Consider the following 23252-nt stretch of genomic DNA (forward strand, 5'->3'; position numbering starts at 1 on the left):
TTGAACCATAAGACCTAAGGAGCTTAATATTTTTAAAAAATTATTTACCTCCTGACATCAAAGGCGTACTCGTATAAATGCATCCTGGCCAAAGCTAGACTCTGATCATTCACACAACAGATTTCTGAAAAGCTAAAGAAGTTTTATGTGTGGATTATGTACGTTTGTGTCGGTGCCTGAACCTCAATGCTAATGAAACGGTTTGTGAAACTACAGGACTGCAGACTGAAAAGCTGCCAGTCCCTTCCACCAGAGTCTTTGTGTTGTAAAAGCCCTTGATTGGAACAGTCTCTGGATTAGAATCGTGATCCATAGATTATCCTAAGGATCAGAACAACTTCTGGATCTCGTGCCAGATCCTTTACTTCCTCCAATAATTTGTCAGGTTTTTAAAGCCCACAAGCTTGAAGTCATCATCTATTCCTTACCTCTCCATGTCTCCACCCTTGCTGTTCCCTACACCTGCAGGCTATGGCATTTTACATATACTTTTAGCTATGAGGAGAGATTGAATAAACTGGGATTGTTCTCCCTAGAGAGAGACAGAGGATGAGGGGCGACCTGATAAAAGTTTAGAAAATTATTCGGGGTATAGATAGGATGAACAGTTGGAGGCTTTTTCCCAGGGCAGAAATGACAATTACAAGGGGCACAAGTTCAAGGTGAGGGGGGAAGGGTTCAGTGGAGGTGTACGGGAGAAGTTGACTTATCTGGGTAGGCACATGAACAGATGGGGTATAGAAGGATAAGGCGGGGTTGGTTGGGATAGGAAACGTGATCAGTGCAGGCTTTGAGGGCCGTAGGGCCTGTTCCTGTGCGGTATTGTTTTGTTCTTAATAAAGTAACTGAGGTTTTTTTTTAATTTAGAGTAGCCAATTATTTTTTTTCAATTAAGGGGCAATTTAGCATGGCCAATCCACCTAACCTGCACGTCTTTGGGTTGTGGGGGTGATACCACGCAAACATGGGGAGAATGTGCAAGCTCCACACGGACAGTGACCCAGGGCCTGGATCGAACCCGGGTCCTCGGCGCCATGAGGCAGCAGTGCTAAGCACTGTGCCACCGTGCTGCCCCTAGTAATTGAGGTTTTTTTTTCTCTCTCTCTCTCCCCCCCCCAAGTCTCTCTCTCTCCACCCCCCCAGTCTCTCTCTCTCCACCCCCCAGTCTCTCTCTCTCTCCCCCCCAGTCTCTCTCTCTCCACCCCCCAGTCTCTCTCTCTCTCCCCCCCAGTCTCTCTCTCTCTCCCCCCCAGTCTCTCTCTCTCTCCCCCCCAGTCTCTCTCTCTCTCCCCCCTCAAGTCTCTCTCTCTCCTCCCCCCCCCAAGTCTCTCTCTCTCCCCCCCCCAGCCTCTCTCTCTCCTCCCCCCCCCCCCAAGTCTCTCTCTCTTCCCCACCCCCAAGTCTCTCTCTCTCCCCCCCCCCAAGTCTCTCTCTCTTCCCCCCCCCCACACAAGTCTCTCACTTCCCCCCCCCCCAAGTCTCTCTCTCTCCTCCCCCCCCCCCCAAGTCTCTCTCTCGTCCCCCCCAAGTCTCTCTCTCGTCCCGTCCCCCCCAAGTCTCTCTCTTCCCCCCCCCCCCGCCAAGTCCCTCTGTCTCCCCCCCCCCAAGTCTCTCTCTTTCCCCCCCCCCAAGTCTCTCGCTCTCCCCCCCCAAGTCTCTCTCTCTCCCCCCCATGTCTCTCTCTCCCACCCCCAGTCTCTCTCTCTCTCCTTCCCCCCCCCCCCAAGTCTCTCTCTCTCCCCCCCAAGTCTCTCTCCCCCCCAAGTCTCTCTCCCCCCCAAGTCTCTCTCTCTCCCCCCCAAGTCTCTCTCTCTTCCCCCCCCCCAAGTCTCTCTCTCTTTCCCCCCCCCAAGTCTCTCTCCCTTTCCCCCCCCAAGTCTCTCTCTCTCCCCCCCCCAAGTCTCTCTCTCTCCCCCCCCCCCAAGTCTCTCTCTCTCTCCCCCCCCCCCCCCAAGTCTCTCTCTCTTCCCCCCCCAAGTCTCTCTCTCGTCCCCCCGCCAAGTCTCTCTCTCTCTTCCCCCCCCCCCCCGCAAAGTCCCTCTGTCTCACCCCCCAAGTCTCTCTCCCCCCCAAGTCTCTCTTCTCCCCCCCCCCCCCAAGTCTCTCTTTCCCCCCCCAAGTCTCTCTCCCCCCCCCAAGTCTCTCTCTCCCCCCCCAAGTCTCTCTCTCCCCCCCCAAGTCTCTCTCTCCCCCCCCCAGTCTCTCTCTCTCCCCCTCCCAGTCTCTCTCTTCCCCCCCCCCCAAATCTCTCTCTCTCTTCCCCCCCCCCAGTCTCTCTCTCTCTCCTCCCCCACAAGTCTCTCTCTCTCCCCCCCCCCCCCAAGTCTCTCTCTCGTCCCCCCAAGTCTCTCTCTCTCCCCCCCCCCAAGTCTCTCTCTCTCCCCCCCCACACAAGTCTCTCATTCCCCCCCCAGTCACTCTCTCTCCTCCCCCCCCCCCAAGTCTCTCTTCCCCCCCCCCCCCCAAGTTTCTCTCTCGTTCCCCCCCCCCCAAGTCTCTCTCTCTCTCTCCCCCTCCCCCCCGCCAAGTCCCTCTGTCTCCCCCCCAAGTCTCTCTCCCCCCCCAAGTCTCTCTCTCCCCCCAAGTCTCTCTCTCCCCCCCAAGTCTCTCTCTCTCCCCCCCAAGTCTCTCTCTCTCTCCCCCCTATGTCTCTCTCTCTCTCCCACCCCCAGTCTCTTTCTCTCTCCCCCCCCAAGTCTCTCTCTCTCCCCCCCCCCAAGTCTCTCACTCTCCCCCCCCCCCCCAAGTCCCTCTGTCTCCCCCCCCCAAGTCCCTCTGTCTCCCCCCCAAGTCTCTCTCTCTCCCCCCCCAAGTCTCTCTCCCCCCCCAAGTCTCTCTCTCTCCCCCCCAAGTCTCTCTCTCTCCCCCCCCCAAGTCTCTCACTCTTCCCCCCCCCCCAAGTCTCTCTCCCTTTCCCCCCCAAGTCTCTCTCTCTCCCCCCCCAAGTCTCTCTCTCTCCCCCCCCAAGTCTCTCTCTCTCCCCCCCCCCCAAGTCTCTCTCTCTCCCCCCCCAAGTCTCTCTCTCTCCCCCCCCAAGTCTCTCTCTCTTCCCCCCCCAAGTCTCTCTCTCGTCCCCCCGCCAAGTCTCTCTCTCTCCCCCCCCCCACAAAGTCCCTCTGTCTCACCCCCCAAGTCTCTCTCCCCCCCAAGTCTCTCTTCCCCCCCCAAGTCTCTCTTCCCCCCCCCCCAAGTCTCTTTCCCCCCCCCCCCAAGTCTCTTTCCCCCCCCCAAGTCTCTCTTCCCCCCCCCCCAAGTCTCTCTTCCCCCCCCCAAGTCTCTCTTCCCCCCCCCAAGTCTCTCTTCCCCCCCCAAGTCTCTCTCCCCCCCCCCAAGTCTCTCTCCCCCCCCCCAAGTCTCTCTCTCCCCCCCCCAAGTCTCTCTCTCCCCCCCCCAGTCTCTCTCTCTCCCCCCCCCACTCTCTCTCTCTCCCCCCCCTAGTCTCTCTCTCCCCCCCCCAGTCTCTCTCTCTCTTCCCCCCCCCCCCAGTCTCTCTCTCTCTCCTCCCCCACAAGTCTCTCTCTCTCCCCCCCCCAAGTCTCTCTCTCGTCCCCCCCCCACACAAGTCTCTCATTCCCCCCCCCAGTCACTCTCTCTCCTCCCCCCCCCAAGTCTCTCTTCCCCCCCCCCAAGTCTCTCTTCCCCCCCCCAAGTCTCTCTCTCGTCACGTGTCCCCCCCCAAGTCTCTCTCTCTCTCTCCCCCTCCCCCCCGCCAAGTCCCTCTGTCTCCCCCCCCAAGTCTCTCTCTCCCCCCCCAAGTCTCTCTCTCTCCCCCCCAAGTCTCTCTCTCCCCCCAAGTCTCTCTCTCTCCCCCCCCCCCCAAGTCTCTCTCTCTCTCCCCCCTATGTCTCTCTCTCTCTCCCACCCCCAGTCTCTTTCTCTCTCTCTCCCCCCCAAGTCTCTCTCTCTCCCCCCCAAGTCTCTCTCTCTCCCCCTCCAAGTCTCTCTCTCTCCCCCCCCCAAGTCTCTCACTCTTCCCCCCCCCCAAGTCCCTCTGTCTCCCCCCCAAGTCTCTCTCTCTCCCCCCCAAGTCTCTCTCCCCCCCCAAGTCTCTCTCTCTCCCCCCCAAGTCTCTCTCTCTCCCCCCCAAGTCTCTCTCTCTCCCCCCCAAGTCTCTCTCTCTCCCCCCCCAAGTCTCTCACTCTTCCCCCCCCCCCAAGTCTCTCTCCCTTTCCCCCCCCAAGTCTCTCTCTCTCCCCCCCCCAAGTCTCTCTCTCTCCCCCCCCAAGTCTCTCTCTCTCCCCCCCCCCCAAGTCTCTCTCTCTTCCCCCCCCAAGTCTCTCTCTCGTCCCCCCGCCAAGTCTCTCTCTCTCCCCCCCCCCGCAAAGTCCCTCTGTCTCACCCCCCAAGTCTCTCTCCCCCCCCCAAGTCTCTCTTCCCCCCCCCAAGTCTCTCTCCCCCCCCCAAGTCTCTCTCCCCCCCCAAGTCTCTCTTTCCCCCCCCAAGTCTCTCTCTCACCCCCCCCAGTCTCTCTCTCTCCCCCCCCCCCAGTCTCTCTCTCCCCCCCCCCCCAAGTCTCTCTCTCTCTTCCCCCCCCCCCAGTCTCTCTCTCTCTCCTCCCCCACAAGTCTCTCTCTCTCCCCCCCCCCAAGTCTCTCTCTCGTCCCCCCCCCCCCAAGTCTCTCTCTCTCCCCCCCCAAGTCTCTCTCTCTCCCCCCCACACAAGTCTCTCATTCCCCCCCCAGTCACTCTCTCTCCTCCCCCCCCCCAAGTCTCTCTTTCCCCCCCCCCAAGTCTCTCTTTCCCCCCCCCCAAGTCTCTCTCTCATCCCCCCCCCAGTCTCTCTCTCTCTCTCCCCCTCCCCCCCGCCAAGTCCCTCTGTCTCCCCCCCAAGTCTCTCCCCCCCCCCCCAAGTCTCTCTCTCCCCCCCCAAGTCTCTCTCTCCCCCCCCAGTCTCTCTCTCTCCCCCTCCAGTCTCTCTCTCTCCCCCCCCCAAGTCTCTCTCTCGTCGCCCCCCCCAAGTCTCTCTCTCTCCCCCCCAAGTCTCTCTCTCTCCCCCCCCACACAAGTCTCTCATTCCCCCCCCCAAGTCTCTCTCTCTCCTCCCCCCCCCCCCAAGTCTCTCTCTTCCCCCCCCCCCCAAGTCTCTCTCTCGTCCCGTCCCCCCCAAGTCTCTCTCTCTCTCTCCCCCTCCCCCCCGCCAAGTCCCTCTGTCTCCCCCCCAAGTCTCTCTCTCCACCCCAAGTCTCTCTCTCCCCCAAGTCTCTCTCTCTCCCCCCCAAGTCTCTCTCTCTCCCCCCATGTCTCTCTCTCTCTCCCACCCCCAGTCTCTTTCTCTCTCCCCCCCAAGTCTCTCTCTCTCCCCCCCCAAGTCTCTCTCTCCCCCCCCCCCCCAAGTCTCTCTCTCTCCCCCCCCAAGTCTCTCACTCTTCCCCCCCCCCAAGTCTCTCTCTCTCCCCCCCCCAAGTCTCTCTCTCTCCCCCCCCCAAGTCTCTCTCTCTCCCCCCCCAAGTCTCTCTCTCCGCCCCCCCCAAGTCTCTCTCTCATCCCCCCCAAGTCTCTCTCTCTCCCCCCCCCAAGTCTCTCACTCTTCCCCCCCCCAAGTCTCTCTCTCTCCCCCCCCCCAAGTCTCTCTCTCTCCCCCCCCCAAGTCTCTCTCTGTCCCCCCCCAAGTCTCTCTCTCCGCCCCCCCAAGTCTCTCTCTCCGCCCCCCCAAGTCTCTCTCTCGTCCCCCCCAAGTCTCTCTCTTCCCCCCCCCCCGCCAAGTCCCTCTGTCTCCCCCCCAAGTCCCTCTGTCTCCCCCCCAAATCTCTCTTTTCCCCCCCCAAGTCTCTCTCTTCCCCCCCCCCCAGTCTCTCTCTCCGCCCCCCAGTCTCTCTCTCCGCCCCCCAGTCTCTCTCTCCGCCCCCCAGTCTCTCTCTCCGCCCCCCCAAGTCTCTCTCTCCGCCCCCCCAAGTCTCTCTCTTGTCCCCCCCAAGTCTCTCTCTTCCCCCCCCGCCAAGTCCCTCTGTCTCCCCCCAAGTCGCTCTCCCCCCCCCAAGTCTCTCTCTTCCCCCCCCCCAAGTCTCTCTCTCCCCCCCCCCAGTCTCTCTCTTTCCCCCCCAGTCTCTCTCTCTCCCACCCCCCCCCCAAGTCTCTCTCTCTCTTTCCCCCCCCACAGTCTCTCTCTCTCCTCCCCCCCCAAGTCTCTCTCTCTCCTCCCCCCCCCCCCCAAGTCTCTCTCTCTCTTCCCCCCCAGTCTCTCTCTCTCCTCCCCCCCAAGTCTCTCTCTCTTCCCCCCCCCCCCAGTCTCTCTCTCCCCCCCCCCCCCCAAGTCTCTCTCTCGTCCCGTCCCCCCCCCAAGTCTCTCTCTCTCTCTCTCCCCCTCCCCCCCGCCAAGTCCCTCTGTCTCCCCCCCCCAAGTCTCTCTCTCCACCCCAAGTCTCTCTCTCCCCCCCAAGTCTCTCTCTCTCCCCCCCAAGTCTCTCTCTCTCCCCCCCATGTCTCTCTCTCTCCCCCCCCATGTCTCTCTCTCTCTCCCACCCCCAGTCTCTTTCTCTCTCTCTCCCCCCCAAGTCTCTCTCTCTCCCCCCCCAAGTCTCTCTCTCTTCCCCCCCCCAATTCTCTCTCTCTCCCCCCCCCAAGTCTCTCTCTCGCCCCCCCCAAGTCTCTCTCTCTCCCCCCCCAAGTCTCTCACTCTTCCCCCCCCAAGTCTCTCTCTCTCCCCCCCCCCCCAAGTCTCTCTCTCCGCCCCCCCAGTCTCTCTCTCGTCCCCCCCAAGTCTCTCTCTTCCCCCCCCCCCCGCCAAGTCCCTCTGTCTCCCCCCCAAGTCTCTCTCTTCCCCCCCCCAAGTCTCTCTCTTCCCCCCCAAGTCTCTCTCTCTCCCCCCCAGTCTCTCTCTCTCCCCCCCCCCCAGTCTCTCTCTCTCCCCCCCCCAAGTCTCTCTCTCTCTTCCCCCCCCCAGTCTCTCTCTCTCCTCCACCCCCCCCCCAAGTCTCTCTCTCTCTTCCCCCCCTCAGTCTCTTTCTCTCCTCCCCCCCCCCCAAGTCTCTCTCTCTTCCCCCCCCCAAGTCTCTCTCTCTCGTCCCCCCCCAAGTCTCTCTCTCTCGTCCCCCCCCAAGTCTCTCTCTCTCGTCCCCAAGACTCTCTCTCTCTCCCCCCCCCAAAGTCTCTCCCCCCGCCAAGTCCCCCTCTCTCCCCCCCCGCCAAGTCCCCCTCTCTTCCCCCCCCAAGTCTCTCTCTTCCCCCCCCAAGTCTCACTCTCTCTCTCCCCCCAAGTCTGTCTCTTTCCCCCCCCCATGTCTCTCTCTCTCCTCCCCCCCCCCCCAAGTCTCTCTCTTCCCCCCCAAGTCTCTCTCTTCCCCCCCCCCGCCAAGTCCCTCTGTCTCCCCCCCAAGTCTCTCTTCCCCCCCCCCCAAGTCTCTCTTCCCCCCCCCCCAAGTCTCTCTCTCTCCGCCCCCCAAGTCTCTCTCTCCGCCCCCCAAGTCTCTCTCGTCCCCCCCCAAGTCTCTCTCTTCCCCCCCCCCCGCCAAGTCCCTCTGTCTCCCCCCCAAGTCTCTCTCTTCCCCCCCCCCCCCAAGTCTCTCTCTCCCCCCCCAAGTCTCTCTCTTCCCCCCCAAGTCTCTCTCTCTCCCCCCAAGTCTCTCTCTCTCGTCCCCCCCAAGTCTCTCTCTCTCGTCCCCAAGACGCTCTCTCTCCCCCCCCCCCAAAGTCTCTCCCCCCGCCAAGTCCCCCCTCTCTCCCCCCCCCCGCCAAGTCCCCCCCTCTCTCCCCCAAGTCTCTCTCTCTTCCCCCCCCCAAGTCTCTCTCTCTCTCTCCCCCCAAGTCTGTCTCTTTCTCCCCCCCATGGCTCTCTCTCTCCTCCCCCCCCCCCCAAGTCTCTCTCTTCCCCCCCCCAAGTCTCTCTCTTCCCCCCCCCCAAGTCTCTCTCTTCTCCCCCCTCCAAGTCTCTCTCTTCCCCCACCGAAGTCTCTCTCTCTTCCCCCCCCCCAAGTCTCTCTCTTCCCCCCCACCCAAGTCTCTCACTCTTCCCCCCCCAACTATCTCTCTCACTTTACCCCCCCCCAAGTCTCTCTCTCTCATCCCCCCCCAAGTATCTCTCTCTCGTCCCCCCCCAAGTCTCTCTCTCTCGTCCCCAAGACTCTCTCTCTCTCCCCCCCCCCTCAAAGTCTCTCCCCCCGCCAAGTCCCCCCTCTCTCCCCCCCGCCAAGTCCCCCCCTCTCTCCCCCAAGTCTCTCTCTCTTCCCCCCCCCCAAGTCTCTCTCTCTCTCTCCCCCCAAGTCTGTCTCTTTCTCCCCCCCATGTCTCTCTCTCTCCTCCCCCCCCCAAGTCTCTCTCTCCCCCCCCAAGTCTCTCTCTTCCCCCCCCCCCCCAAGTCTCTCTCTTCCCCCCCTCCAAGTCTCTCTCTTCCCCCACCGAAGTCTCTCTCTCTCCCCCCCCCCCCCAAGTCTCTCTCTTCCCCCCCACCCAAGTCTCTCACTCTTCCCCCCCCAACTATCTCTCTCACTTTACCCCCCCACCCCCAAGTCTCTCTCTCTTTCTCTCCCCCCCCCCCCCCAAGTCTCTCTCTCTTTCTCTCCCCCCCCCCCCCCCCCCCCCCCCCAAGTCTCTCTCTCTCCTAGTAATTGAGGTTTTAATCATCCCTTTATGATGTGGATATACCTCCCAAGTAGACCTGGCATGAGACACATGTTTGTCATTCTATTAACATTATCTGAACAACATTCAGATATTTAAATTTGTGATCATAAAATCCTCTTGAGGATCTAGGAATAGAATTGCAGGCACCAAACAGCCACTCTGCTCTGAGGTTTGCAATGAATTATGTCTGTCTAACTGCATTGGTGGGCAGTTCTGCTCCCTGGTGCAGTTACTCACTGAGGTGAGACACCGGTCCACTGTCTCTGGCTGCTGACGATTCTCCAGCATTTCTCCAAATAACACAAGGAGTAAGGCAAGTGGCCACAAGAGCAAAAGCACCTCAGCGAGGTCCTTAAATAGCTATCAACGGCGGCGCGGTGGTTAGCGCTGCTGTCTCACGCCGCCGAGGACCCGGGTTTGATCCCGGCCCCGGGTCACTGTTTGGAGTTTGCACATTCTCCCCGTGTCTGCGTGGGTTTTCACCCCTTCAATCCAAAGACGTGCAGGGTAGGTGGATTGGCCACGCTAAATTGACCCTCCATTGGAAAAAAAAAAGAATTGGGTAGTCTAAATTTATATTTTTAAAAATTAAATAGCTTTGAAGTTGCTATTGATTGGTTTCAGGGTAAGAAATCTTTTGAGCGGATTAACAGCCTGACTTTTAAGAAATCCCAAGATATGAAGGCACGACTGGAAGAGGCCATACTCGGGACTGTTGGAGCTCGGCAAGAGATGGTGCGCCGGAGTCGAGGTATGCTAGCCTCTGTTTGAATTCCGTTCCGTGAATCTGAATTCCTTTTTTTTTTATAAATGTTTTATTGAAATTTTTTTCCCAAACAACAGTTTTTCCCCTCTTACAAAGCAAACGCAACAATAACAATACAGAAATTTTAAACAATACACAAGTAACAAAACCCCTTTACCTTTGACCTAAACTAACCCCCCCCCGCCCCCCGCCCCCCTCCCCCTGGGTTGCTGCTGCTGGTCATCTGTCTTCCCTCTAACGTTCCCCTAGGTAGTCGAGAAATGGCTGCCACCGCCTGGTGAACCCTTGAGCCGATCCTCTCAGGGCAAACTTTATCTGCTCCAGTTTAATGAACCCCGCCATATCATTTACCCAGGCCTCCAATGAATCTGAATTCCTAGCATTCGCTTATTAACCTTCCATATGCAGGCAAAAGTCATCATTTTGTGCCTGTACGTTTTTTTTTGTTGGGTTGGGACTTCAGATCGATTTACTACCTCCTTCAATGGTGAAGGTCCAAACTCTGGCTGCGTGCGGTAAAGTACCCACAGGTACTGGCTGCTTTTCTGTACCTTGCTTAAGTGCCTATTGTTCATGTGAGAGTCTGGACAAGTGAGTATTTTCCACTCTGTACCTGCATTCATCCACTTCGGGTAAAGGTCACTGGTAGCCATGTAGCACAGTGGCACAGACACACTTGAGGCTAATCGTATGACAGCAACTGTGATTGGGGGAATAAACCTAGGACCTACTGAATTGCCTAGCTATTTCAACACCTTAACCATCCAAGCCTTTGGACAGAGGAGAGGGAAGTTGATTGTACATTAATGTCACATGCATGCAGATCAGTGCATGCTATCACTCAATCCCAGTTCATTCTTTTTTTTTAAGCGAGATGAACCCATAAGTGCATCCTTCCACCACTTTATTCAGACCTTTATTAGAATTCATGTGGCCAGTAACAACAGCTGTAATGTGCTGTCATGTGTTGGCAAGTAAATGGGATCTTCAGTTAATACATGAGTTTGTGACATTTATTGGTAAAATATCAGTACCTACAGTTGTGATATCCAACTGTAGCTTCTAGTCTCTATTCCGTGCTAAATCGCTGGCTTTGAAAGCAGACCCAGGCAGGCCAGCAGCACGGTTCAATTCCCGTACCAGCCTCCCAAACAGGCGCCGGAATGTGGCGACTAGGGGCTTTTCACAGTAACTTCATTTGAAGCCTACTTGTGACAATAAGCAATTTTCATTTCATTCATTTCCTTTCAGTTGCTGAAGACATTCTGTGGCCTTGTATTTTTGACACTGAGCTGGAGAAAGAGCGTAATGGGGTGAAGTAAAACACAAGACATTGACTGCTTCCTACAGTCAGTTCGTAACCCCGTGTTTCAGACTAGTGTTATCTCAATCATTACTGGAACCACTTTGTGGTTCAGTTGGGCTACCTATTTGAGAGTGGATTTTAGATTAATTTGTTCCATTTTTTGCTTAAGTGCAGACAGTTAATCAAAATCTAATGTTCTCCAATCTGTTGTAGAGAGGAGCCCATATGGAAGCCAGGAAAACGTTCGCTGGAGAAAGAACATCACTCACTGGAGGCAGAATGCCGATAAGGTTGACAAGTATGTGGCTATTTCTGCAGAACAGGAATATTGCACATTCTCCCGTCCCCCTCACCTCCCCACAATTAGCAGTTCAATTGGGTACTCTAAATTTAAAAAAAAAATTTAAAAAGTAATAGAACCAGTACTAAATTAATTTTAAAAAGCAAACTTTTGCAAATGTTGGAACTCTGAAATAAAAACAGAAAATGCCGGAAATCCTCAGCAGGTTTGGCAGCATCTACGGGGAGAGAATCAGTTGACGTCTCAAATTGCAGACTTAAGACTTATTAGCTCTGTCGTTGTAGCCCCAAATGCTGCCATACCTGCTGAGTATTTCTCGAACTTTCTCTTCTTATGTCAGTTTCAAAGTAATTCAACCGAGGCTCTACACCGAGAGAGCTACCTCAGATACTAACTCAAATTTGAACCAGAACAGCATTCATTTGCAAGTAAAAGTGCGACTGTAGTTGCCCAGAGCTCTGGTCAGTCTGCATCTGGATTACTGTGTTTGGTTTGGATGGCCGACTTTAGAAAGGATACACTGCCAAGGATTTGGAGCTGCACTTTTCCAGGTAAGTGGAGAGTATTCCATCACATTCTTGACTTGTGCCTTGTAGATGGTGGACAGGCTTTGGAGAGTCAGCAGGTGAGTTACTCGCTGCAGAATTCCTAACCTCTGACCTGCTCTTGTAGCCACGGTATTTATACAGCTAGGCCAGTTCAGTTTTTGGTCACTGGTAACCCCATGGAAGTTGATAGTTCCTCATTATGGTTCCCATCATTGCTCACACAAGTTTAACAAGCTCAAAGTTGAACATATCTGCCACTCATTTGACCTCATGCTCAAACCTGATGAAGGGTAACTATTAATCCTAAGTGGGGCAGCACGGTGGCGCAGTGTTAGCATTGTAGCCTCACGGCGCCGAGGTCCCGGGTTCGATCCTGGCCCTGGGTCACTGTCCATGAGGAGTTTGTACATTCTCCCCGTGCCTGTGTGGGTTTTGCTCCCACAACCCAAAGATGTGCAGGATAGGTGGATTGGCCATGCTAAATTGCCCCTTAATTGGAAAAATGGATACTCTTTATAAATAAAATAAAAAAATGTTAAATACATTTTTTTAAAAAGAACTATTAATCCTAAGGGTAACTCTCCAACACCAAAACCTCGCTCCTGCTATATGACCGTCTTGAAGAGCAAGAATAACCTTGATTCCTTATTCAAATACTAACCATCTCCTTGAATCTTTCTCTGCTGCTGCCTCCACTCTTGTCCCAGCAAAAAGTGCAAGGTGTTTTGTAGATTTCTTTGTCACGAAGATTGAGACCATCCGTTCAGCTGCCTCTGCTGTTTGTGCCCAAACCCCCTGCTTTTCTTTGCCGAAGATGCGAAGACAAATTTAAAAGGAAGATGGATAGTTATTTTGGAAGCACGGATATTAAGGGATATGCAGAAGTGGCAAGGAATAAGAATTGTAAAGAGAAATTGAAACTAATAAGACGCTGGAGTAAGCTTGATGGACGGTTTCTAATGTTCCTGTTGGCCAATTGTTGTGTCTGTATGGGCTCTGTAGATCGACACTGGTTGATGTTTCTCTCTCTCTCTCCCTCTCTCTCTCTCTCTCTCTCTCTCTCTCTCTCTCTCCTCCCCCCCCCCCCCCCCCCCCCCCCCACCCCCCCCTGAAGGACAAAGACTGAAATGGAACACGATGCCCTTGTAGATGGGAACTTGGTTACTGAAGCTAACCTCGTGGTTTTGGACACGCTTGAAATCATTGTTCAGGTAAAGAAATAGGCTTTATTCTGGCTGAGCTATTGGCTAACGAGCAATAGTTACATCATGGTTAACTCCTGACAGAGACAAAGAATCTGAGAGGCTTGAGTTACATGAGAGTAAAGTTGAGCAAAGAACAACTTTCGCCTCATAACGTCAGCTCACTGAGAACTGTTGGCTTCGCAGTTGCTTGATTTAAGAAAAACACAGATTGAGGATTTGCTGTGACATTTTCGGGATGAGTTGGAGAACGGAAGCAGCTTGGCATTTAGGGCAGAATGGTCAGTTGTATTTGGTGAACCTTGCCGTACGTTACGAAACTGAATGGTTTGGAACTTAAACCTGTGATATAATGGAGGCCGAGAGCCAGTGGTCAATATCTGGAAAGGAGGAAGGAATTAGAACATAGAACATACAGTGCAGAAGGAGGCCATTCGGCCCATCGAGTCTGCACCGACCCACTTAAGCCCTCACTTCTACCCTATCCCCGTAACCCAATCCCCTCCTAACCTTTTTGGACACTAAGGGCAATTTATCATGGCCAATCCACCTAACCTGCACGTCTTTGAACTGTGGGAGGAAACCGGAGCACCCGCAGGAAACCCATGCAGACACGGGGAGAACGTGCAGACTCCGCACAGACAGTGACCCAGTGGGGAATTGAACCTGGGACCCTGGCACTGTGAAGCCACAGTGCTATCCACTTGTGCTACCTATTCCGGGTACTTGTCATGGATAAGAATGGAGTAAATGATTACCGAAGCCATAAGACCATAATATGCACATTAGATGAAGGAGCAGAAGTAGGCCATTTGGCCCAGCGACTCTGCTCTGCCATTCAATGAGACCATGATGATCTGGTGTGATAATCCTCAACTCCACTTTCCCGTCTTATCCCAATATCCATTCCGTAAATACGAGTAGGTTAGGATGGGAAGAATTAAATGAAGAGATAAGAACAGGGTAGATAACGTACATATGAATTACATCAAAACCGTTGTGGCAATGAACTGATAAATCATGAACTGGGTTGCAACTAGCTGGAAATGGGTGCTGTTCATAGTTCAGAAATGTTTGGAGCTGATGGTGAGTGAGCAGTAGCTCTCATATTGATTGTATTGTTTTCCATTGCACAGACAGTTATGGTGTCGGAGTCTAAAGAGAGTGTATTGAGTGGAGTGCTGAAGGTCATTCTACACGCCATGACCTCTAACCAGAGTGCCCTCTTCCTACAACACTGCTTTGCCACCCAGCGGGCACTGGTCTTTAAGGTAAGCATCTTTGTGAATCTTAGGAACTGTTTTTAGTTTAAAATAAGTTCTATTCCCCAACATCTTTCTGCCCTTAGCACCTGTGAGGACCATTTAAGGCCCAAAGCCAGGGGACCTTCTGATTTCAATTGTCCTGTTGTCAAATTCAGGGTGTAACCCTGCCAAAGAACACTATCGCTCGTGCAGTGCTAAGAAAAGCCTTCATCCTATGCATCTTTGAGTGCCATGAAATTTATAATAAATGATGTATTTTGTATTGTGCCATTGGCTATTGACATATAATCTTGATTATTTTTGTTTCATTCAATAAAAATAGATTACTTCTTTATTCGAAATATCTCTCAAAAGGTAGAAACCAGTAACACTTTTTTCACTGAGCTTGTTTTCTCTGTTTAAGTTATTTCCCCATTCCTGCGACAACATTCTGTGTAACTGTGGCTCAGTCTTGTGTTCGAAGGTGCTGAGCTGATTCCCTCATTCTGCTGGTTTATTGGTTTTCCTGTCATCTCTATGTAGTTTCCTGAAATGCTGTTTGAGGAGGACACTGAGCTTTGCGCTGATCTGTGTTTGAGATTACTGCGACACTGCAGCAGCAGCGTGGGGACCATTCGAGCCCATGCAAGCGCCTCACTCTACCTGCTGATGAGGCAGAACTTTGAGATTGGCAATGTAAGTACATCTTGTATCTTAACGAAATGGAACTTTGGAGAGTGGGCACTGATTATAAGGGCTGTAATCTGGGCGGCATGGTGGGGTAAAACACTGTTCATGTCTGGAACCTGGGTTCAGTTCATTCTGACATATTGAATGAAAGTTATCTACATGTAAAATGGGTTCTGATCACTTCACTTGTGCGTCTAAAGCACAATACTGCCCTCTGGTTTTAAATTGACCTTATTTAGAGAGGCCATGAGGAGGGGCACAACAGGATATAGCAGCAAGTTTGTTTGTCATTCAAAGGAATTGGAGCCTAACCCATACTGTCGTTAATCTGGCGGTGTTGAAATTCCACATGAAACTTTCTGCAGCATCAGCAATCATTACCTTGAGGTGGGACTGACTGCACATTTTAATATGCAGATCTAACATCGCCAACAGATGCACTACTGCAAGATTGCCAGGCAATTATTTGGCTTGTTATTTTGGTAACATTCTAAGGCAGATATTTATCACAGAAACTCTACCTGTACAGTCCCAATACATCATGCTTGGTTGTCATGTTTCCAATCAGTGTGGGATTCCAGGGTAGTAGCCAACATGTAAAATACTTCATCTAAGTGCATTGCGTGAATGAAGTGACCATGACCAAGTGACTATTTGATAATGAATTATTTACTGAATGACCAAGGTGGATGATTAGTTGTATGTCGAGTAGCCAAGGGGAGGGATTTATCGACCAACCCACCGCGTGTCTTTTGGCGATGGAGGAGGCCCGCCAGCGGGATTTACCGACCCCGCCGTTGTCAAGATTTGCCGGTGACTGCAACCCTCATCGCCAGGAAATCTGTGCGCCGGTGTGGGACCGGAATATCACATCGGTAGATCCCCCTAGGTGTTTGGTACATTTAGCTTTAAAATGAAGGCCGTATACAACGGATTATATAGGATATGGGATAGGACAGTTTTGTGTTTTAACCCCATGAATGAACAGAACAGCAATCCGTGTTCAGTGAAGTAGAAGCGACTTTCATTCAATATGTCAGAATGAACATGATTCCAGACATGAATTTACGATGTTTTACCCTCCATACCACCCAGATTACCAACCGACCAATGCTGCCATTAATGCCTCATTCGAGCATCCTCTCGCCTTCCCTTATCTAAATCTATCAGCATAACCCTCCTATTCCCTTCCCCATTGTATGTTAGTCCAACCTCCCTTTAAATGCATCTATACTATTGGTTTCTACCACTCCCCGAGGGAGAGAGTTCCACATGGACATCACTCTTTAGGTAAAGAAGTGTCTTCTGAATTTCCTGTAGGATTTCTTGGCGACTGTTTTACATTGATGACCTCTAGTTATACTCTTCCCATAAGAAGAAACATTCTCTCTGTGTCCGCTCTATTGAAATCTTTCATAATTTTCAAGAACTCTATTAGGTCACCCCTAAACCTTTTTAACAAGAGCAAGGAGATCCGGCCTTTTATGATATGTGTACCTTTGCTCAATTGTCACATCATTTTCACCAGTGGCAGTTCATTGAGGGGATATTGTGCCAGTCAAAATAACCTTTGCTATTCTGGTATTATCCTTATCAACTCTCTCCAGTACCTCTATATCCTTTGTATATTCTGACCAGAACTGCACATAGCACCCAACGGTGGTCTAGCCATGATCTGATATAAATTCAGCATAACAACCCTTTTCATTCTATCCCTCGAGAAACATGCCCGAGTGCTTGGTTTGCTTTTTTGTGGCATTGCTAACCTGTGACACAGCATTTGATGATTGGTGTATTTAAACTTCTACTCCGAGATCCCTTTCTTTCTCTACCCCACCTAGACTCTCGTCTTACAAGCAGTAGTTGACCCAGGCGACCTCGTATTTATCCATGTTGAACTTCATTTGCCCATTATTTGCCCACTCTGCAAATTTATTAATGTTCCTTCTCAAAGGTCCATTGAGTGATGTTGAATTGTGTGTTGAGTAGACAAAGTGACAGTAGTGTGCTCAGTGGGTCGGCTGCCAGTAATTCTCATATTGAGTGGCCACGTTACTGATGAACGGTAGATTGAGCGGCAGATGATGCAGAGTCTTATCAAGCAGGTTTGTTCTGGTCTTCTGGTGAAGTGATGAATTGACCACAAAGCTGGACATGTTAAACACAAATGAATTCCCGTCCGTTCAAGTCAGCAGGGGGTTTAGTTTGAATCATGTAGTCCTGTTGGTGTAGAGAGGAAGCAGTAGCACTGGGAGAAACTCGTGCAGCTCAGTTGTAACATCATTTTTGCCAATGACAGTTTATTGAGGGGGTGCTGTGCAGGTCAAAATGACCTGTATTCTGCAACAGAGACCATTGTTCTGGCAAAAGCAGTGTTTAAAAAAAATTATCCCAGAATTGTAGTTTAACAAAAGAAACTAACCTTGATAATTTACTCTTAGCGATTAAATGTACACCTACTCACTCTCACTGTGTTTATTGGGCGTTTGGCTTGCACACTAAATACATGAAACAAAACTTAACCAAGCATTTTATCTTCCTTTTAGAACTTTGCCCGAGTAAAAATGCAGGTAACAATGTCACTATCCTCATTAGTGGGGACCTCCCAAAATTTCAATGAAGAGTACCTTCGCCGTTCACTGAAGACTATTCTGACATATGCTGAGGAGGACCTGGAACTGCGCGAGACCACTTTCCCCGAGCAGGTAGAAAGCTTCTGTGGTATAAAATGTTATTGCTGTAAATACCCACTGGGTCTTGCGGAGAGAGAAACAGACTTCCCCTTTCACCAGAATTGGTCCACTGAGGGACGGAACGGCGTTGAGGACCCGGGTTCGCTCCCGGAGTTTGCATATTCACCCCGTGTCTACATGGGTTTCACTCTCACAACCCAAAGATGTGCAGGATTGGCCACGTTAAATTGCCCCTTAATTGGAAAAAAAATAATTTTGTCTCTAAATTTATTTTTTTTAAAAAGAATTGGTCCACGAACCAAAGGGGAGTTGAAAAGATTATTTTCAACAAAATACAGACAACTCATAGACCAAACCTCGATAATATACAGATCACAAGGACCAAAAATCATCAGAATATCGCGATAGGAAATTTCATTTTTCTTATCTGAACAGAAACCATGTTAGGACACCTTAACCTCTGGTTTGCTATCCAGCCTATCACTGACTGGGAGGAGCCCTGCATGTCCCAGAAGTGGAACGAGAAAAATGTTTTCTTCATTAAAGCTTTGGAAGCCAGTGTGAGCTGCTGGCCATTACCTGGAGACAAGAGGATTCAGCTAGGTGGGTCTGTGGGAGAGAAATCTGAGGTTATATATGTATCAAGTGAAAGTGTACAAACAGTCGTTTGTTTGGTAATACTGATCTGGAATATTGCTGAAAAGAGTGACATGCTGCCGGAGCTGGAGCAAGAAATGATTGTTTGAAATTTGATATTCTTGTGTTTGTCCTGATGAGTACAAGGCAAAATAGTTTCCGTAAACTTGTCTCTCTTCAGCGGTATTGTTTTGAATGAAAGCAAGTGGGAAATACTTAGTCCTCTTTCTGTTATTATTTTGTGGGACGATTGTATGATTTAGGAGTGATTGGCTGTGCTATTTCCGTCCTGTCCAGGTACAAGATCTGGTGTTTAACCTGCACATGATCCTCACAGACACAGTGAAGATGAAGGAACATCAGGAAGATCCGGAAATGTTGATGGATCTGATGTACAGGTAAGGATGTCTTTCTGCCCTTTTATTGACACTTTGTTTTTTTTTGATTGCTTGCTCCAAGAATGATGAGTGTGTTGAAATGCAGCCCAAGCACCAGCTCTGGACTAACACTGTGTGCCCTGACCTAATAGAATCGCCAAAGGTTACCAGACATCACCGGATTTGCGCCTGACCTGGTTGCAGAATATGGCAGGGAAGCACTCGGAATGGACTAACCATGCCGAGGCGGCACAGTGCCTGGTGCACTCTGCGGCACTGGTGGCGGAATACCTTAACATGCTGGAAGATTGCCGGTACCTACCAGTGGGCTGTGTCAGCTTTCAGGTAAGAGGGTGGCGATTCGGTGTTAAGGCTAAATGCTGGAAATGCTCAGCAAGGCAGGCAGCGTCTATGGACGGAGTTAACGTTTCAGATTGATGGCATATCAGAGTTTGTCATCCAGTTCTGATGAAATGTCCTTAGTCTAAAACATATGCATATATTTCTTTCTCCATAGATGCTGGCTCATCTGCTGAGTCTTTCCAGCACTTACTTTTATTGCAGATTTCCAGAAACTGCTGCATTTTGCTTTGTTTTACTGCTTTACAAGCTGTGACCTGGGAAAATGGTAGAGAAAGGGAGTTGGACCCCTGGGTGGCAGCCAGCCAGCTGCCAGTAGCAGTTAAGATACCTGCTTTGGGCTGACATGCGGCCTGGTGGATATCTCAACTGATGAGGACTACCTCGTAAAATTGACTGTTCCTTGACAGCAGGTTAAGCGAGAATGGCTTTGGATTTGGATTGAAAGTGTCTCATCTGCCTTTCCACCTGATGAAAGTTTGTTAGTGATGGAAACCATTGGGGCCAGTGAGCAAAGTATTAATGCATGGCTTACCGAAAACAAAAGGGGCAAATGTATAAGATTTCAGAATGTAAGTTGCAGCCTGTCTGTTTCCCCCATCACCCCTGTGCCCGTTGACCTAGCTTCTCGTCGAGCAACAATTTCGAACCCCTCCGTGGCCTTGTTCTTCTCCCGATGTCTCCTTCAGCTCCACAACCCCCTGAGGTATCTGTGCTCATCTAATTCTGATCTCGCCTGAGTTCTCCCGATTTTTGGTCTCTTCGCTATTGGTGGCCGTGTCTTCGGTTACCGAGGCCCAAAGCTCCGGAATTCCCTCCCTACACATCCTGGTTCTCTGCCTCGCTTTCCTCCTTGAAGACAATCCCTAAAACCTACAGCTTCCAGCAAGCTTTTGATCATCTGACCTAATAACTCCTCGAGTGTTTTGCCGTCGCTTTTTTCTTTTATAGTGCTCCCGGTGAGGCACCTTGGGATGTTTTGTTGTATTAAAGGTGCTAGATAAGCACAAGTTGTTGTCATATAATTTAAGTTGGGATCAAAAATCTGTTTCATTCCATGTTTCTGATTCTGTGAAATTTTCTTGCCCCAAAGAACATATCGTCGAACGTTCTTGAGGAATCAGCTGTATCGGATGACGTTCTTTCTCCAGATGAAGAAGGAATTTGTGCTGGAAAATATTTCACAGAAGCTGGACTGGTGGGATTGCTGGAGCAAGCAGCAGCCTCCTTCACAATGGTATACAAATAGGTTTCACTCCTTTTTCACACTATTTTTCTTGGATTGTTTTCTTTTTTATTCATTCATGTGATGTGGGCATGGCTGCTTAGGCCAATATTTTTTTTTTTAGTTTTCTTTTCTCTTATAAATTTAGAATACTCAATTTCTTTCCAATTAAGGGACAATTTAGCGTGGCCAATCCACCTACCCTGCACATCTTTGGGTTGTGGGGGCGAAGTCCACGCAAACACGGGGAGAATGTGCAAACTCCACACGGACAGTGACCCAGAGCCGGGATTGAACCTGGGACCTCGGCGGCGTGAGGCAGCAGGGCTAACCCACTGCGCCACCGTGCTGCCCTCGCCTAGGCCAATATTGATTGCTCATTCCTGGTTGCCTTTGGGAAGGTGGTGGTGAACCTCCTTCTTTAACCACCGCAGTTTAATTGGTGTAGTTGCACCCACAGTGCTGTTATAAAGGGAGTTCCAGGAATTTAACCGAATGACAGTGAAGGAACAGAGGGGGTATTGTTCCAAGTCAGGATAGTGTGTGGCCTGCGGAGGGACTTGCAGATGGTTGGGCCTAGGACACTCCCCTGAGGAGCTCCTGCAGCAATGGCCTGGGACTGAGACGACTGACCTCCAACCAACATAATCATCTTCCTTTGTGCTAAGTATGGCTCCAACCAGTAGAGAGCTTTCCCCTGATTCCCATTGACTTCAGTTTTGCTCAGGCTTCTTGATGCCACCCCCGGTCACAGAATCATAGTGCAGAAGGAGGCCATTTGGCCCATTGGATTTGTACCGACCCTTGGGAAGAGCACCCTTCTTAAGCCCACACACACCTTTGCCCTATTCCCGTTACCCCACCTAACCTTTAGGCACTAGGGGCAATTTATCACGGCCAATCCACCTAACCTGCACATCTTTGGACTGTGGGAGGAAACCGGAGCACCCGGAGGAAACCCACGCAGACACGGGGGAGAACGTGCAGACTCCGCACAGACAGTGACCCAAGCCGGGAATCGAACCGGGTGTCTGGGGCGATGAGGCAGCGGTGCTGACCACTGTGCCACCGTGTGGCCATTTCCTTCTCTCCAAGTAGATCAGTGTAGCTATGAGGTGAAAATGCTGAGTTTTCTGCCAGAATTTTCTTTTTTTGTCACCCACTCCTTTTTTTTCCAATTTAGGGGAAATTTAGCATGGCCAATCCACCTACCATATCTTTGGGTTGTGGGGGTGAGACCCACGCAGACATGGGGAGAATGTGTAAAAACCACACACACAAGTAATCCGGGGCCTGGATCGAACCCGGGTCCTCCATGCCGTAGACAGCAGTGCTAACCAGGTAGCATATCCTGATGGCATGAAATAAGTGTGCTGAAGGACCAAGCTGTTAATAGTACAATGTAGACCTAGCTTAACTGCAAACCTGCACTGTCTTCTTGCCTCGTTAGGAAACAGATGGAGGTCACTGAGTGCCAACGGTGATGCTGCTTATCGGTTTTGGCCTTCTGTCCTGTTCAGTTTTCATGTTGATTGGGTGATGTTTTTTTCCCTACCAGGCTGGGATGTATGAAGCTGTAAATGAAGTGTACAAGATCCTGATCCCAATCCATGAGGCCAACCGGGACAGTAAGAAACTGGCAACAATTCACGGAAAACTGCAGGATGCTTTCAACAAAATTCCTAATCAGGTATTGCATGTCAACCTCGTAGCTATGTTTTGCTCAGTAAGAAACATATAATTATAACTTAATTATTTCAAAACATATACAGTATTTGCTACGGGATTGGGGCTGGATGTCCATATCAGCCATTTTGGTTAAAACTCTTCCCCGTTCAGTACCTGTCCTCCACACTAGACTCTGTAAATCGAGAATCATACAGTCTACGATACTTAGTCTAGTGCGGAGAGAAGGCAATCTGCTCCCAGTATTGTCACTGCTGCTGCTGAGTTGGCTGCAGTGTAACTTGATTCTTTTCCCACCGCCCACACTCTGGTCTCACCTGAATCGTAGTCACAACCCTGAGTCCATGTAACTTCATCACTCTGTTCAGTCAAACGCCCCGTGGCCCTTCGCATAAATGGTTATCACAGCAAATTTGACCAGAGACCACGTTAACAAATATGAGCAAAAAGCATGATCCAGCAGGTACTTTTTAAGGCGCCTTTTATGAGAGGAGAGGTTCAGGAAGAGAATTCCAGAGCTTGGGACCTCAGCAGCTGAAGGCACGGCCATCAATGGGGGGGGGCGATGAAGATCGGTCAAGAGGGCAGAATTAGAGAGCGCCAGAGATTTCAGAGAGCAAGTAAAGGGTACAGAGGCAAGTAGGGGACAAAGCCTTCAGGATTTGAACAAAAGAATATGAAATTGAGCCATTTGTATGTGAGACTTGATGTAAGTCTCGTCGACAAAGCCTTGATCGTCTCAGTGACTAGGGTTATTGCAGCTTTCTGCCCCTTCACCAGCACCAACCCACAGGCATGCACTGTCGTCCATACAGTAGGAAAAGCACAATTAGAGAGGTTTAAAAAGCAGTGGCACTGCGCTTGCAGTATCTCCACCATGCCATGGGGGGGCATACATGTACTTTTTATAGCATCTAGAGGCGAGCCACCAACTGTTGCACCAGTCAGGCCAGTGATCGGCTGTCTTGGGTGTTAGTGAAAGTGGCGATAAAAATAACACATGGGAGTTTGAACTGCATTTAAAATGTTCTGAACAAATTTCGGAAACCTGTGGTTGTTTGGCCTAGCAGCGATGTTTGCTCCTCTCCAAGTGTCCTCGTGGAACCACACATTGCAACTAACTCAGCAGTGACTAAAATGAAGGGGGTGAAAGCAGTACAACAGTGCTTCAAATGGCCCTGCGCCATCGGTTCACAGTCAATTGGGACCAGAGCTGTCAAGCCTGACGAGTGAGTGACCACGACTTGTGTTGATTTAACAGCAATTGTGGCACGTGGCCCTTTTGGAAGATAAACACAGCCTCGCATGTGTGTGCAGTCTGCTGCAGACCATAAATCACACTTTCCCCCCGATGAGTTGAAAGTGCACAGCAAAGATAAGTGACTGCCGTCTCAGAAGGTGGCAGAAAATCCAGGTGGCTTAGTATTTGATACCCAGCCACCTTCAAACAGCATGAGGGGTGATGCTAAAATAATGCAAAACGTCTGTATTGCCAACCCAAATAAAGGCAGGCTTCAATCTGCTGAGAATTATATTTTTAAAATCTAAGCGGTTCATAGGGGAAAAAATCCTGAATGTTAATGTTGGTTCTCATTATTGATTTTATTCTTTATAAGTTTAAAGCAAAGTTCAGCCTTTTTCCCAAACCAGTCCGAAGTGTGT

At 51.1% G+C, this 23252-nt stretch overlaps 1 protein-coding gene across 5 annotated transcripts in view; it reads left to right on the forward strand.

Moving 5' to 3' along the window:
- The window catches only part of dock6 (dedicator of cytokinesis 6), a 241117-nt gene that overhangs the window by 170644 nt on the left and 47221 nt on the right, over nt 1-23252 (forward strand). For all 5 annotated transcript variants that reach the window (XM_072491074.1, XM_072491075.1, XM_072491076.1 and 2 more), the window contains 10 exons: nt 9181-9307; nt 10842-10926; nt 12592-12688; nt 13816-13950; nt 14467-14619; nt 17160-17318; nt 18240-18340; nt 18472-18664; nt 19773-19916; nt 21463-21594. In XM_072491074.1, coding sequence (XP_072347175.1) covers nt 9181-9307; nt 10842-10926; nt 12592-12688; nt 13816-13950; nt 14467-14619; nt 17160-17318; nt 18240-18340; nt 18472-18664; nt 19773-19916; nt 21463-21594 — 1326 coding nt within the window. The remainder of the gene's footprint in view (nt 1-9180; nt 9308-10841; nt 10927-12591; nt 12689-13815; nt 13951-14466; nt 14620-17159; nt 17319-18239; nt 18341-18471; nt 18665-19772; nt 19917-21462; nt 21595-23252) is intronic.

Source organism: Scyliorhinus torazame, chromosome 27 (assembly GCF_047496885.1).
Source record: "Scyliorhinus torazame isolate Kashiwa2021f chromosome 27, sScyTor2.1, whole genome shotgun sequence".
In the NCBI taxonomy this organism is placed as follows: Eukaryota; Metazoa; Chordata; class Chondrichthyes; order Carcharhiniformes; family Scyliorhinidae; genus Scyliorhinus; species Scyliorhinus torazame.